This window comes from Cervus canadensis, chromosome 10 (assembly GCF_019320065.1).
Source record: "Cervus canadensis isolate Bull #8, Minnesota chromosome 10, ASM1932006v1, whole genome shotgun sequence".
In the NCBI taxonomy this organism is placed as follows: Eukaryota; Metazoa; Chordata; class Mammalia; order Artiodactyla; family Cervidae; genus Cervus; species Cervus canadensis.
The window spans coordinates 34,150,221-34,167,100 of record NC_057395.1 but is presented as its reverse complement, the minus strand read 5'-3'; the positions used below and the strand labels follow the sequence as shown (position 1 = coordinate 34,167,100).

Genomic DNA, 16,880 nt, shown 5'->3' with positions numbered 1-16,880 from the left:
TAAAACTAGTTCTTCTTACAAACAAAAAGGACTTCTGGATATTGCTAACAAAGCTACCAAAGTTACCAAGATGAATACTGGAAGTAAGTGGAGGGCGAGGATTAGGTCCACTATGGTGTTTTCAGAGAGGAATTATAGCCTATATCATGATCTATTTCCCAGAGATCTAAATGCAAAATCCTTGTTATCAATGGAGTCATCAAATAATCCACCCTACACAAGTGCTTTGAACAGTTGCTAATGGGTGGTAAGGGGAGGTAGAACTGAAATTACACAAAATCACTCCCTGCAATGACTGCCAGCATGTGCCAGAGCCTCCCGCTTCCCCATTGCTGAGAATGGAGAAGTCTGACAAAAGTCACTGGTTGACAAAAGTCAATGGTTTATAATAGAATATTAAAAGTTTTTTTCCATATCTCCTAGTCTATAAGACATCATAAAACACAGTTTTTAAGAAGTCTAGCTACTTACATACCAATTTGGCATGAGAGAAAGAAGACATTATTTTATATAAATTAGAAGAATCAGTTTCCTAATTTTTTTCAGTCTACCATGGTCACACCTCTGGTGAACATACCTGTCCTGGGTCAGAGGCAGAATAATGACCCTAACATAGCATTTAATTTACATAGAAAAATGTCTCTAACTATCATCATAACCCATCTTACCAAAAATTTTGAGTAACCCCAAAGGAAAACATCAAAATAAAGATACAATAAAAGTAAGAAAATTATCTATGAAATCAAATTACTCACAGGGGATCCATCACTCCAAGTAAAGCCCTCGGAAGGACTTCCATATGTCAGTCCCAACCAAAATAGTTCATGGTAGCTTCCACTAGCCCTGCAACATACAAGATATAAAGGTAGCTTATGGTACTATATGAACCAAGTTTGGTTACCTACGAGTCCTAATCAAATTTGAAAATGACTCCCAAAATATCAATTGGTCAGTACACAGGTGAAGGATTAAATGACTAAATATAAGTATTATGCAACAGTTGCACATTTTGGTACAACTTGTAAATATCCTGAAAACAAGCTGCTGTTTGAAATAATTGTAAAGCATTGAGATATTCATTCATTTATTTGTTTAATAAATGAATAATAAGTGTCTTATGATTTTATAGAGCAATTCATCTCGGGATTTATAGCTATAAAATTAAAGCATTTGGAAGTGAAGTGCAAGTCACTTAGTCGTGTCTGACTTTTTGCAACCCCACGGATTGTAGCTTGCCAGGCTACTCTGTCCATGGAATTCTCCAGGCCAGAATTTGGAAGTGAAACTAGGTCCAAAAGTGCCCATAGATTTGGGATACAGCATCACCAACTCAGCGGACATAAACCTGGGCACACTCTGGGAGATGACGAGGGACAGGGAAAACTGGCATGCTGCAGTCCATGGGTTTGCAGAGTCGGACACAACTTGACAACTGAATAACAACAACAAATGTGGACTCAAAGGGTCAAAGGAAGGAGTATTAAATAGAAAAGATACTTACGTTATTAACCGCCATATTGCTTGCTGTTCGTCCTTATTATTGATACTAGCTAGATCTCCACCCAGAGCTCTACAAAAATCTCGAGATTCAAACCACGTTTTCTTCTCATGTTTTCCTTTTGCAAACAGCTAAGAGTGATACAGATTCAGAATTTATTTTACACTTCACAGCTTATCAAACCAAGAGAAATAATTATCTATTTTTGACGAGATTTCAGTTAGTGAAAAGCAAGACATTACAATGGCCCCAAGCAATGTAATTCTCTTGGCTGAAAATCAATTTGTGAGAGAATATTTCAGTAACAAAGTTTGGCAGATGATTTTGTTGAGAAAACCCTAAAAAATAGAATTATTTTATAGCACTGAAAATGTCTGACTGAAAGGTTTAGGTATATGGGTTAGGCATACAGCTTCTTGCATAAGACAGGATTAAGTGTCAACTATGCCATTCAGATGGAAAAGAATGAAAGAAACTTGATATAGAGAAAGCAAACATCAAAAAAAAATTTAAGGATAATAATCTCCCTAAGATAGTGCCACAGTTTGTTACCCTGTTTAGCTTAAACACTGAATAACCTGGGAGTCTTCCAGTACTTCATTGGTATGTTCTTAAAATTGTCTTATAATTTTTGCTTATGGTTGTATATTTTAACAAAGATTGGAGGTCATGGCATGACAGACACTAATTGGGCAGAGCATGTAAAAAGATGGTACGTAAGCTAAATTTAATATTTATTTAGAATTTAGAGAATATGTCCTATTACCCAGAGGACTGCTGGGGGAATGGAACCCACAGGGATCCATCAGGATGTAAACAGTACAGGAGTTTACATCATTGTATCCATCAACTTTTATAACTTTCATTCATTGTTTCTCATGAGACATGGCCTGTATCACTGTAGGCTTGTAGAAAAGGGATTTGTTTCCAATAGACCTGTGTTTGTCTAGTTGTCATCAAGCAACCTGAGGCAATCTTCACCTTGACCCTACTTGAGTTATCGGGACACGTGTGCCTTGAGCAAATTTTCATTGTAGTACCTCCCAAGACCTCTGTAAGTACCTCAACTTGTGTAGATGGTGATAAAAGATTTTATTTTTGTAAATCAATTTACTGATAGCTGAAGTTTATTAAGAATTTTCACACCTTAGTATGTACAAAGATGGTCTATATATTTGCAGACAAATCCTACCCCAAGCACCTCCAAAATCATAATTCCTAGGGAAGCACACATTTGAATTTGTTAAACATCTACCCAGAAATGTCTGCTGGAACTCTTGGTTCATTTCCCTACTCTGGAGAATTCTGCACCTTCTCTCAGAAATCCTGCAACAAATCTCCATAGCCTGCCACTCTCCAGTGAATGGCTATGTATAGGACGAACCTGGCCTTTGTGTAATAACTCAAAAGTTTCCAGAGGCAACAATAAAATACCTGATTTGCTTTGTATTAGTTTTCAACCCATTCATAAAATCCTCTCCAGTCTTGGCCCAATACTTTCCCTTCTATGTAAATTATGCTTTAAGTTGGACTGGCTAATGTGTATTAAATAGCTCATTTGTCTGTTACTGCTAGTGGTAGTTACCAAACAAATTAGTCCTTAAGTTAGAGACTAAACAACCTCATTCCAATACACATTAGCAACTGAAGTTCTTCATCAGCTTTGTCTAACTGTCTTACAAAACATGCCAGGGTCATATGCCTCAAAGGATGGAATAAAAGAGGTCCTGAGAACTGGCCATTAGAGAAAAATGTCATTAAGTGGTAGTTAAGTATTGGGTTGACCAAAAGTTCGTTTGGGTTTTTCTGTAACATCTTACAGGAAAACCCAAATGAATTTTTTGGCCAACCCAATACATTGCTATGTTTGGCTAAATCCAACCTTCTCTAGAAAGAATATGATTTACAAGAAAGAAAAAGACCCAAATGCTTAATTCATTGGAGTTGGGATATGTTTTTTATTTGTTTGGGGGAACTTGATTGCATAAAGAGAACATGGGTGATCTCACATAGGAATGTACTAAGTGATTACAGGGTATCAAACTGTCATTTACGAGTCACTGAATGGCCATGTACTCCCTACTTAACAGTCCTTCATCTTCCATTAGGCATCATAATCAGGGGTTAAATAAGAACAAAGGAATATTCTCTCTAGAATCCCCGTGTGGCGTGATTCCAGATTCGTTTATCAATTCACTTAGCCAAAAGCTTGAGCTCCAAGAACAGAGCCAAAACGGATGCCATAGGATAGCATGAGGTGAGGCAGGAAGTTTCATTGAGAAAAAGAATTGTGAGCTCAGAAAGCATGGCAAAGAAGAAAGATGCCAAGTGTATGGAGTGATAAAGGCAGAGCAGGTGAAGAAAGGCTGGTGTGACTTCTGTTTATGGTACTGGTCATGTTTGTTGGTCTGAATGAAACTGGTTCTTATCTTTCCACCCAAGGAGAGCTCTTTCAAAACAAGTGCCCAAGTCCCCTTTCAGATCAATAACATCGGAATTTCAATAGGTTCAACCCGGGCATTGCTTTTGTTTTGTTCTCATTCCTTAGATGACTCTTTAGGCTGAAACATATCCCAAATTCTTTAAGAGCTCAGCAATGGATACTTACCTTGAAGCACAAGCTTGTTTTACTGGAGGCACCCCAATCCTCTGGACATTTGGGTTCGGGGGTGGTTGTGGGCTCTGGTGGGCGAGTGACTCCTTCTGCCCAGTGTTTGCACACAAACTTTGCCTTTTCTTCACATCTCAAGACATCCCACAAGCCCCCTGCAACCCCAGTCCTCATGGCAACACACCCGGCTTTCCGTCCTGAAGGTAACAAAGCAGAATTCACGACAGGTGACTGTGAAGCCTGGCTGTGCTCAAAGAAGAGAGTTCAAACCTGAGCCTCAAGTAGTGGGGTAAAATCTACAAGGGATAAGAAAATGTAGGGGAGACACTCTGCAGCATTTCGCAATTGCTTTGTTCTATTTCTGAACCATTATTTGCCTTCTATTTGTGTGGCCTGTATCCCCAACTGAATTATCAATATAATCTCGCATGGCAAGGTTTGGCAGAAATAGAGACATAGATAGACGTAGGGAGCAAACAAATGGACACCAAGGGGGGAAGGGAGAGTGGGATGTATCAGGAGATTGGGATTGACATATATACACTACTGATACTATGTATAGAATAAATAACTAGTGAGAACCTGCTGATTAGCACAGGGAGATGTACTCAATGCTCTGTGGTGACCCATATGGGAAGGAAATCCAAAAGAGAGGGGATATATGGCTGACTCATTCTGATTTACAGCAGAAACGAATACAACAATGTAAAGCAACTTGTACTCCTATAAAAAAAATAATTAAAAGTCACCAGGAGGTAACCCAAGGCCTTCATGTGAAAGTAACTCTGAAAGAAAAAAAAAAAATTGTCAGGGTTTTGGTAACATTTTGTATTTCTAATATCTGGCAGGGTCCTCCCCGAACACAGACATAACAATACAATATTTTTAGTATGATAAAATTTATCATAATGACAAAAATAACAGGGGTTTTGTTTTACCAAGGAAGTTGTTTTTTTAAATTAATTTTTATTTTATATGGGAGTATAATTGATTTAAAATGTTGTATTAGTTTCTAGTGTACAACAAAGTGGTTCAGTTATACATACACTTACATATACTCTTTTTTAGATTCTTTTTTCCATAGAGGCCATTACAGAGTATTGAGTAGAGCTCCCTGTGCTATACAACAGGTCCATATTAGTTATCTATTTTATATATAGTATAAATATATATATATATTTTATATATAGTGTGTATATGTCAATCCTAATCTTCCAATTTATCCCTCCCTGCCCTTATCCCCTGGTAACCATAATTTTATTTTCTACATCTATAATTCTGTTTTGTAGATAAGTTCATTTGTGCCCTTTAAAATTTTTTATTTTATATTGGAGCATAGATTAACAATGTTGTATTAATTTCAGGTATACAGCAAAGTGATTCATACATATACATGTATATCTTCATTTTAAGATTTTTTAATGGATAAAGAAGTATATAAAAGAAAATGTGGACTATACTAAGCTTCATAGTTTATTTCAAAATAGCATTAAGATAGAACTTTAAAAACATTAGAATTTCTTACTGATAAGATGAGATAATCTTTGATGATTATACTTTTAAAGGCAGTGTATGTTTAGTTTTGGAGATCTACACTTTTCCCAAAATATTTTCTCTATGACTGCTAATTCCCTATTACTGTGGTGTGATTTATTTTTATTCCCTAAGGATGTTCCTAGATTAATCTCTCAGTATCCTACTGCTAAATGATCAACACCAGTGAAATTAAGGCATGTTGCCTGGCGAGTAAAAATTACCACTCAAAAAAAAAAAAATGCACTCAGTTCTTAATATATTGCCCTGTTCTTTCAAAATAAACTTAAATCTTACTATTTTCCAGAATGTTCAATTAATTAAACTGAAATCACACTATCCAAATTACTGATCTATTTTCCTTATTGATGACTAAGGATACAAATTTTAAAAACTTCTGAAGATTTGGACTTATTAGGCCAAGCAGTTAATTTGCATACTTAAGCTCCATTATTCCTTCCATAGCTTTTTAACTAGGCACAATGAAACATTAGCTCTAAGGATGCTGAATTTCCTGAGGGCAGTCATACTGAATTACATCATAGGCTATGACACCAGTGCATAAAAAAAGCAAAAAATAATTTGAGTGTCTATTTCAGAAACTTCTTATTAAAGAAGGCAAATAAAAATTTATAGGGAGAAAGGGTGACCTCCATGCAAAGAGCATGGATTTGGGAATTACAAAGATTAGTCTAAATCCATGCTTATAAATTTTCCAAGTCCCAGTTTCCACCACGACACAAGGAGGATACTGAAACTTAGCTTATGGGTTTTCTATAAGTATAAAACTAAATCCAAGTCATATACATAAGTCCCCTACATACAAACAAATTCCATTCTGAGAGTGCATTTGTTAAGTCCCATTTGTTTCTAAGTCCAATAAAGTTAGTCTAGGAACCCAACTAACATAGATGGCTATATAGTACTGTACTATAATAGATTTATAATACTTTTCACACAAATAATACATAAAAAACAAAAATAAAGAAAACAATTTTAATATTACAGTACAGTACCTTGAACAGTACAATAGTACAATGGCCGCATTCAGCGGCACATTCACATCTTTGAAAGTTCGCCACTTGTGGGTTTGTATGTAGGGGACTCATCAAAAAGAGCTAATGAGGTGGCCCATTCAAGATACTGAAATAATACATTCCACACAAGCTCTCAGTCTTGTCCTACCACTGAAGCACAGTCATATTTCTATTTGCAGTCACATTGAAAGTTTTATATCCCTTGAGGACAGTCTTAAGTTCTCAGAAATAAGTGAACCAATGGTCACCATGGAATCTTTCTGACCATTAAGGATTTCATCACTATTTCATAAATACTTCAAATAGAGTGGCACCAAATAACCTAGTAGTTTTCTCTTCCTTTTTATCTTAGACCACTGCACACTGATGGGAACATTTTTAAAAGAAAAAAGAGAGGGAAATAAAAAATAATACAATTTTAATAGTACAATAAATTTACAGAAGTCTGTTTGGAAAGGTACATGAAGGAATCACAGGTTTGGCCAAATAGATATGTGGGGTGAATGGAAACCTGAAACGGAAGCCCTGCACATACCTGGCATATCTGAATTCCAGTGTGTGAACTGAACGCCTTCCTCCACGGTCCACTGAAAGGTGCCTTTTTGTTGTACATCAGAAAGTCCTATCCAAAAATATCTTTCAGGCCTCAATCCAACCAAACTAGTCAGAAAGGCTTGTTCATATCTTTAAAAAAAAATTTAACTAAATTTTAGGAAAAAAGTGAATTTTTCTAATTATCCACATGAAAAAACACCTCAGTTGTATGCCTGTGCGATCTTTTAGTTGGCAAATCAAACCTATTATGTCCTATTTTCTTGTCATTTAAATTATGCAAATTTTTGCTAAGGAAATATGATCTTATGAAGGAAAAGTATCATACGGCTGATAGAATAAAATCATTCAAATGTACCCAAACTATTTCTCTTCAGTCCCTCTACTTATCCTGTTGCCTTTTAAAATACAATGTTTGAAAATCAGTTCACTTTCCAAATACTTCAGATGCTCTACACAATTCTTGGCAAAGTGGAGAGGCTGCAACATTATTAAAGATAATACAATCAGAAAATCTGTGTCGAATTTTCCCTCAATTTCATTCCCATTTCTCAGCTCTGAAACAACAGAGAATATTATCAAGAAATATAGAGAACGAGAGATTCAATCTCTAGAAAGAACTGGGAGCAGAATCACAAGCTCCAACATTTTTTCTCCCTCTGGATCTCATCTTTATATTTGGCATCATCTGGTAATAATACACTGTGGTTAGTAAGGCAAACAAAATTTGTCTTAATTGATAAATGACAGTGACGCAGCAGCATACGCAAAAAGGTCTCTCTTTGGAGCAAAAGAAAAGTGATGTTCAAAATTTCCAGGAACAAGGGAGTTGTAGATGGCTCTAGCAAGGGCAGAGAGGAAATGGAGAGAAAACCACAATAACAGAACATTGGTTTGACCCTAGTCTGAATAATTTCATTCCCTAAACTGAACAAACCAAAAAAAAAAAAAAATTAAAAATAAGAAACTCAATTTTTCTTAAATGCCTAAAGACCAAATTGAACCACAGAGTTAGTGAGTTCCTGAACACAAATATCACAGAAAACACACACACACAAAGCAAACCTAAAATAGAAAATCTAGGGACATCTATGCTCCAGTAGACTCAAAGACCAACAAGATAGACCAGAAAATGCTCCCAAGGTACTTAAAATTGTGTAGCTTACTTCCAGGTCATAAGATAAAAAAGTATCTATGTTCTGATTTTCAGAGGTGAGCAATGTATCAGACATTTAATTATACATGAAGAAAGAATGTTGAAATATAAGTTTTTTTATAAAGACTATACGAATTCTATGACGTCTTTTATTTTATCAAAGAATTTTAGTATCAATAGCATCTTCTAGATTTTATTGGGCCTGCTTTGAAAGGCCAATAAATATAACTTACTGTATTAAAATTCAATCATTTTTACCAGTTTACTCCAAATCAAATGGACAATTCAAAAAATTAAATTTCTTTTAAGTTTCTTGAAAAAAGTAAGAGAAAAATAAATACTGAAATCTCAAAGAAGGACAGAATGCTAGAAGTTAAAAGTTACATAAAATTCTCTATGTCCACATCATTTTCTGGACCTTTTCGTCTAGTAAGCCTAGAAAAATCTCTCTGCTTTTCCCCCGCCACCCCCCGCCCCCGCCACTGGGCTGCCAAGGGGAGTTCCCATCTACCTTTTTTTATGTTGGAGGTGGTAGTAAAAATAGAATGTTTGATTTCTCGAGATGATAATATTTCCTTACTTTCTCTGCTTTAAAAACTTTGAGATCTACTACATTAAAAAAGTTAGATCTATAAACAACATTTACTGGAGTATTAGCAAACTGTTCTTGTTTTATGGTACTAAAAGTAGCAAAATATTTTTTAGTGTTTGCAATGAAGAATCCAAATAAAAATATGATTTTTACTGCTTCTATATTTACAAACCATACTTCAAGATTCAGTGTAATTTACTCAGAAATTTAGAGCATGTTGATATACTCTTCTGAAAAAGTTTCATTATTTGATATATATATTTTTTAAATAGAAGAGTTGCATACCTGTCTTCAACAGTTGTTAGGTAAGCCTTCTCACTTACACAGGTTTGGTTTGCTTCTGTAAATGTTGAAAGTGTGTGTCCAATCAAATAGCAGTAGAATCCATGCCTTTTCCAGCCCTATTAATATTATCAAGCAGAATATCATGCGTATTTATTACATAATATTATTTTAATAATTTCTATATCTTGAAACACAAATTGATAAACAATAGAAGCATGTAAATAACACAAAAATCAGTATATGCAATGAAAACAACTCATGTGAATAAAGAAAACAAGAGTGCACTGTTCCTCATTTGACAAATTATGATACAAAATGGGGGTGAGGGGAGTCATTCTTTCCATTCTGATGCAATTTTCAACAAAAACGATTTGTGAAATGTTTACCAGAGAAACTGAATGAAATGGCTAAGTTCTCAGTTTTAGAATAGGTAGCCACAGGAACTAATTTGCAGAACAACAAGCCTAGTCACCTAGTGAAGACAGCAGTAGATGCTAAGTACAAAGCTGTGCCATCTGGTCAAAGGTTAGCACTTATCAAACTCCTGGCATCATAATTTGACATGTTCCTCTCCCACAATTCAAACACATAGAAATGCTAAATAAAAACACGGCAATAAATGGAAAATCCATACTGGAATTTGAGAGAAAGAAGGAGAAATCTTCAGGTTCAAAAATAAGTACTAGAAAACGAAAAAGTTGGAATAGAAAATGTACAAGCTGAGATTGTAGTTGCCCAGTCATATTTCAGACCAAGATTAAGGTCCTCAAGTTTATGGATTAGGGTTTTAATGTTCATACAGATTAGGATATTGGGCCATCAGCTCACCCGAGGCAGGGAGATAGAACTGATTGTTGCTGTTTAGTCACTAAGTTATGTCTGATTCTTCTATGATCCTGTGTGCTGTAGCCTGCCAGGCTCCTCTGTCCATGGGATTTCCCAGGCAAGAATACTGGAATGAGTTGCCATTTCCTTCTCTGGGGGATCCTCCCAACCTAGGGATTAAACCCACATCTCCTGCATTGGCAGGCGGGTTTCTTCCCATGAGCCATCAGGGAAGCCCATAGAACTTAAGTCCTTTTGTAAAGATGATACCCACTCATGATAGCCCCTCTGTGAAAGGAGAGCAAGAAAACACCACCCACAAAAACAGGAAATTAAGAGATCCTTGTCACTTGCTTGGGGATTTGGATGCAGGAAGAAAAAAATTCTTCTGCTGAAAACAAGTACCAAGTCTGCCACAGCTGGATGCCAGCCCCAACTTTACACTATCCACACTGTATGAGACTCCATAGTCAAAACATGAAAAATAAAATACACAAAAGGAGAATCTTGCAGGTGCTTTGAGAATTAAAATGCAAAATCACACAACAGAAATATTTCCACAACCCAGGTCAGGTAAGACTATGACATTTGAGGGCAGGAGGAGATGGGACGGTGAACTAATTCACAACCAAAAATTATAAACCATGTAAGAAAAAATGTCTCCTTTAAGGAAGGGTCAACAGTTTAACATAATAAAACCAAGTGGAAAAGAAGCATGTTATGGTAATTTAAGTGACAAAGGAAGAAACATAATCAATGAGGAAAGATCAAAATCCTATGAACAAAGAAAAACAGGATTTGATTACACAAAAAAACAATTTCTAGAAAAGAAAAATATGAAGTTAAAAACTCAATGGACAGATAAAGCATAGAAAATGTGGTTTCAGAAAGATTATTAAGCTGACTGAATGTAGAAGAGAGATGAGACTATGAGAAGATGTTTAAAATAATATTGATAGAAAATATAGAAGATAAGAGGGCTTCCCCAATGGCTCAGCATTAAGGAATATGCCGGCAGTGCCAGAGACGCAGGAGACAGGACTGAAGCAACTGAGCATGCATAAATGGTGAATGATGTTGAAAAGAATCCTGAGAAAAGTTTGAGAAGCATTGAATAGAATGAATGACTGGTAACTTTCAAGAAAGGAAAGATACAAATCCTCAAAATGAAGAGATACTCCACACCAAATGGAACCAATAAAGCAAATCCAAATCCAAGACAATGAAAAAAAATCTTAAAATCAATCAGAGAGAAAATACACATTATCCACTTTTTTTAAATAAAAAAAGAAGAAGAATTAGTTTAACGGGAAATCCAATGGCACAAATAAAGGTCAGGAGAAAATGAAATAATATATAGAGAGCTATCAGAAAACAGCTGTCAATCTAGAATTCTACAGTGACTTACCTAAATTACTATGCAGACGGAAGACAAATTCAAGACATTTTCAAACAAAGACAGAGAGTTTTCCACTCCCAAATCCCAGCAAAAAGAACTTCTGAAAGATTAACTTTAGCAAGAAAGTAAAGTCAAGAGGAGTAAGTGAGCTAAAAGTCTACACTGAGCAAAGAAGTCAATAAATGTCAGTAAATGCAGATCTAACTGCCTGGACAAATAGCAAAGATAACTAATCGGAAGTGGAAAGCTAAAGAATGGAATAGTAACAAGATCTGTAGTTTAGTTAACAATATTGTATCCATGCCAACCACCTGTTGTGATCATGTACTCTGGTTAGATATGACGCTATCATTGGCAGAAGTCAAGTGGATGATAGAGGGGACTTCTCGGTACTCTTCTTTTTTTTAACTTCTCATGAATCTAACATTATTTCAAATTTTAAAAAACTCTGAATCATTAGTGGAATAATAACATTCATTTTATTCAGGAGGCAGAGAAAGAAACTGGTTAACTTCAAGACAAGAATGCATGTTAAAAATATAAGATCAACCATTCTGAAAAAAAAAGGAGTAAAAATGTTGAATTTCCAAAAGGGGGCTTCCCTGGTGGCTCAGATGGTAAAGAATCTGCCTGTAATGTGTGAGACCTGGATTTGATCCCTGGGTCAGGAAGAGCCCCTGGAGAAGGGAATGGCTACCCATGCTAGTACTCTTCCCTGGAGAATTCCATGGACAGAGGAGCCTGGCAAGCTACAGTCCACGGAGTCTTAAAGAGTCTGACACAACTGAGGAACTTTCACTTTTTTCAGAGGAGGAAAAGGGGGAAAATATATTCAATAGAACCAATGTGAACCAATGATATGCACAAAAAGGGAAAAAAAGAAAGAAAGCAGAAAGGTAAACAAAATAAAGCACATAATAATACGGTAGGAACAAATCCAAATAGATTGGTATGCAAAACAAATATAAGCTCATGTCTTCACCAGTTAAAAGCCAGAATTCCTCAAATTAGATTAAAATGAAAATGCAGATATTCATTTACAAGACCCATTCTTAAACTACAGTTACATAGAATAATTAAAAGCAATCAGTTGGAAAACAGGATTCTGGGGAAACACAAAACAAAAGATAGCTTCTATGGCAATATTAATATTATTTAAAATTGACTTTATGATAAAAATCATTAGTATGAATGAAGAAAATAACTACATAATTAAAGAACTGATTCACCAGAAATATATAAATACATAGCAAAGTATATAAGATAAAACTTGATAGAATCACAATGAGAATATTATGTCAAGCAGACAAAATATTAGTAATACAGAATATCTGGATAATATAATTGCTAAGTTTTATCAGTGCTCATTCAGTCATGTCTGACTCTTTGAGATCCCATGGTCTGTAGCCTGCCAGTCTCCTCTGTCCATGGAATTTTCCAGGCAAGAATACTGGAGTGGGTTGCTATTTTCTACTCCAGAGGATCATCCCAAGTTTTATCTAGTCACCGTTATATAGATCCCTGAACCCCCAGATCAAAGATCACTGTGTTCAAGCACAGATAGAATATTTAGAAAAACTGATTATGAACTAGATAATGAAGAAAATCTCAACAACTAACAGCAAAAACTTTATATGAGTACAATGCAGTGGAATGAAAATTAATAGTACCTCCAATTATTTAGAAACTAAAACACAAAACTTCCGTTACTGCCACCAAAACTTCCACCACCATGAAAACACACACACACACACCCCAGTTCACAGGTCAAAGAATCTTAATGGAAACAAAACATATTTAGAATTGAATCATAAAGAAATTTCACATAATACATGGTGTCTGGTCCATGGTTTCAATTCCACCTCTTACTTCTCATAAGCATTTAAGCATTTAAAAAAACATTCACTTTAACATCACATCCATTCATTCCACTATCTAAAGCTCATGGTGGTATGTTTTATAATTTTGGACTTCAAACTCATCTGTGGGATTCTCAGTCAGCCTGGAGAAGAGGTCTTCTAAAGAGGATTTACAGGTGCATCTATCAGACATCCAGGAATATTAGCAACTCAGGACCACTTCAGTTAATTTCTTAAATCAAGGTTTCCCACAGAGATAGCAATGAATTGCAAACTGAATCCCAGATCTTGATCACAGAAACTCTGTAGTTCTGAACTCTCAGAAATACTCCTAAAACACCAAGTACCCAGGCTCAGACAAAAAAAAAAAAAACCTCTCTGTTATCTTCTTTTGTCAGCAAGTGGATTTTTTTCCTACTCTTCCCAATGATTTGAGGAAACCACTGCCTAAAGCATGTGTGTTTAAAAACTTGCCAAATTAATATCTCTAAGTCTTTGCTTCCTCTCCTGTCTAATTAGAAATGTAATATTTATCTTTTAGGGCTTCCCTGGTGGCTCAGTGGTAAAGAATCCGCCTGCCAATGCAGGAGAGTTGGGTTCAATCTACGAATCAGGAAGATCCCTTGGAGAAGGAAATGGCAACCCACTCCAGTATTCTTGCCTGGGAAATCCTATGGACAGAGGAACCTGGTGCGCTACAGTCCATGAGATCACAAAAGAATCAGACATGGCTTGGCAACTAAACAACAAAATTTATCTTTTAAGACTATCGAAAGCAAAATAACCACACTCAACAAACAATTGGCTGATACTTTCTTCATTTTCTTATTACCAACCTAATGATTAAATTGGATTTTATCAGCGATTATAGACAGTTAATAGAAAATATATATATATAAAATTTTGATTGCATAAAAGTAATAAAATTTACTTTCCTGGTGACTCAGACAGTAAAGAATCTGCCTGCAATGTGTCTTTGCTTCCTCTCCTGTCTAATTAGAAATGTAATATTTATCTTTTAGGGCTTCCCTGGTGGCTCAGTGGTAAAGAACCCACCTGCCAATGCAGGAGAGTTGGGTTTAATCCCTGAGTCAGGAAGATCCCCTGGAGAAGGGAATGGCAACCCACTCCAGTATTCTTGCCTGGAGAAGGCCATGGACAGAGGAGTCTGGCAGACTACAGTCAATGGTATCACAGAGTCAGACACGACTGGGATACTTTCACTTCACTTCACTTCAATAAAATTTAAGGATTGGTTTATTAATTACAGAATGTTACAATAATAGGCAATCTCCTGTATACGCACATGATTAAGCAAAGAATATATAAGTGTACTGGTAGTTAAACCAGCAGTGAAAGTGTAAGAACTTGGCAGAAGACTTGGGTTCTTAACTTCCCTCTGTGTGACTTGAAAAAGTTATCACTTCTCTGGCTGAAATTTCCAGAATGCAAAATTTAAATGGGAGTTTTCAATTGTCACTAAGATACTTTTTCTATCTCTCACAGTCTGTGATTTTCTGTGTCTGCTCTATTTTTCTTTATGGTTTAATGGTATAGTACTCAATTATGTTTCATGAATTCTGGTGTTTGTTATAGGATGATTTGACCATAACGTGACACTCTTGGACAGAAAATCAGTTGCTACTTTATTTTTATCCAAGAGAAGTGAGAAAGGAAAAAAGAGGAAGATGGGCAACTCAGCAATCAAACAGGAAAATGATAACCATACACCCTGTATTTTTGTAGCTTCTTTGCGTTTTCAGAAACTATTTCACAGAAATAATCTACTTTAACCTCAAAGAAAAATAAGACTTGTGAGGAGGTACTACTAACCACAGTGCAGATGAAATTAAAACACAGTAGGATTGCATGGCTTGACTTGGTTTAGCTGAATTACTACTAGCTACTACCAGCTGGAATGTAGACTTTCTGCCTTCGAGATCCTCAGAGATTTACAGAGATGAATCCCCACCAAAAACAAGGTCACCAGAAATATTAAAAATGGAAAAAATGACTAAGGATCATTTGCTGTCTACAACTTAAGGTTATCCACTAGAAATGTCCTTGACAATCCACTGGGTCAAAGATTAGCAATACCTTGAAGCTGAAGCATTTGGCTACTATGACAATTAAGTACTTTCACAGACAAAAATAAGCTAAGTCTATCACATCGAATTTGCTGATCTGAAATCATGGGGTGCGTTCTATACTCACTTTCCGGCAGCCTGCTTCCACTTCCACTACTCCTGGAGTTTGGGCTTGTGCTTTCATCTTACAGATGTAACCAAGAAGCCGTTCACATGCCCGATCTGCCCAGTACCCATCCTGTAGAAAGCAAGGGGGGGGGAAAGTCTTAATGATTATCAGTTGTTTGACCTTGATGCTATTTTCTTATAATTGTGCCTCTGAAAAGGGAAACAAAGATTTGAGATTATTAAGAGAAAAAGGCATCTATGAAGAGGAAAGGTAAGTGGATATTTTACTAGGAAACTGCAAATTTGACTTCGGCTACAAAGATATAGCCAAATCAAGATTGCTGGGAGAAATATCAATAACCTCAAGTATGCAGATGACACCGCCCTTATGGCAGAAAGCAAAGAAGAACTAAAGAGCCTTTTGATGAAAGAGGAGAGTGAAAAAGTTGGCTTAAAACTCAACATTCAGAAAACTAAGGTCATGGCATTTCGTCCCATCACTTCATGGCAAATAGATGGGGAAACAATGGAAACAGTGAGAGACTTTACTTTTTTGGGCTCCAAAATCACTGCAGATGGTGACTGAAGACGTGAAATTAAAAGACAATTACTCCTTGGAAGAAAAGTTATGACCAACCTAGACAGCATATTAAAAAGCAGAGATACTACTTTGCCAACAAAGGTCTGTCTAGTCAAAGCTATGGTTTTTCCAGTGGTCATGTATGGATGTGAGAGTTGGACTATAAAGACAGCTGAGCACCAAAGAATTGATGCTTTTGAACTGTGGTGTTGGAGAAGACTCTTGCAAGTCCCTCAGACAGCAGGGAGATCCAACCAATCAATCTTAAAGGGAATCAGTCCTGAGTATTCATTGGAAGGATTGATGCTGAAGCTGAAACTCTAATACTTTGGCCACCTGACGTGAAGAACTGACACATTTGAAAAGACCCTCATGCTGGGAAAGATTGAAAGCAGGAGGAGAAAGGGATGACAGAGGATGAGATGGTTGGATGGCATCACTGACCCAATGGACATGAGTTTGAGTAAACTCTGGGAGTTGGCGATGGACAGGGAAGCCTGGCATGCTGCAGTCCCTGGGGTCGCAAAGAGTCGGACACAACTGAGCATTTGAACTGAACTGACAAAGATGTAGAAAGAAACTGTAGCCACAGTTTGTTTTTATATCTTCACTGTCAGGTCACAATGGAGAAAGAACTAGAGAGAAATTAAAAATGCTCATAAGCCCTTAAGTGATGGTTCAGCAGAAGGTTTGCACAAAGCCTCCTCATCCATCCCTACCAGCAACTGTTTTCAAGTTAAGTGAGTATATTTATTTAT

General features: G+C 36.3%; 1 protein-coding gene across 1 annotated transcript in view; it reads right to left on the bottom strand.

The window, feature by feature from the left end:
* MRC1 (mannose receptor C-type 1) overlaps positions 1-16,880 on the bottom strand; it is a 108,725-nt gene that overhangs the window by 44,641 nt on the left and 47,204 nt on the right. The window contains exons 9-14 of the mRNA XM_043479583.1: positions 15,562-15,672; positions 9,265-9,380; positions 7,215-7,363; positions 4,107-4,306; positions 1,502-1,629; positions 756-843 (exon numbers count right to left, since the gene is read on the bottom strand). Of these exons, the coding sequence (XP_043335518.1) occupies positions 756-843; positions 1,502-1,629; positions 4,107-4,306; positions 7,215-7,363; positions 9,265-9,380; positions 15,562-15,672 (792 nt within the window). The remainder of the gene's footprint in view (positions 1-755; positions 844-1,501; positions 1,630-4,106; positions 4,307-7,214; positions 7,364-9,264; positions 9,381-15,561; positions 15,673-16,880) is intronic.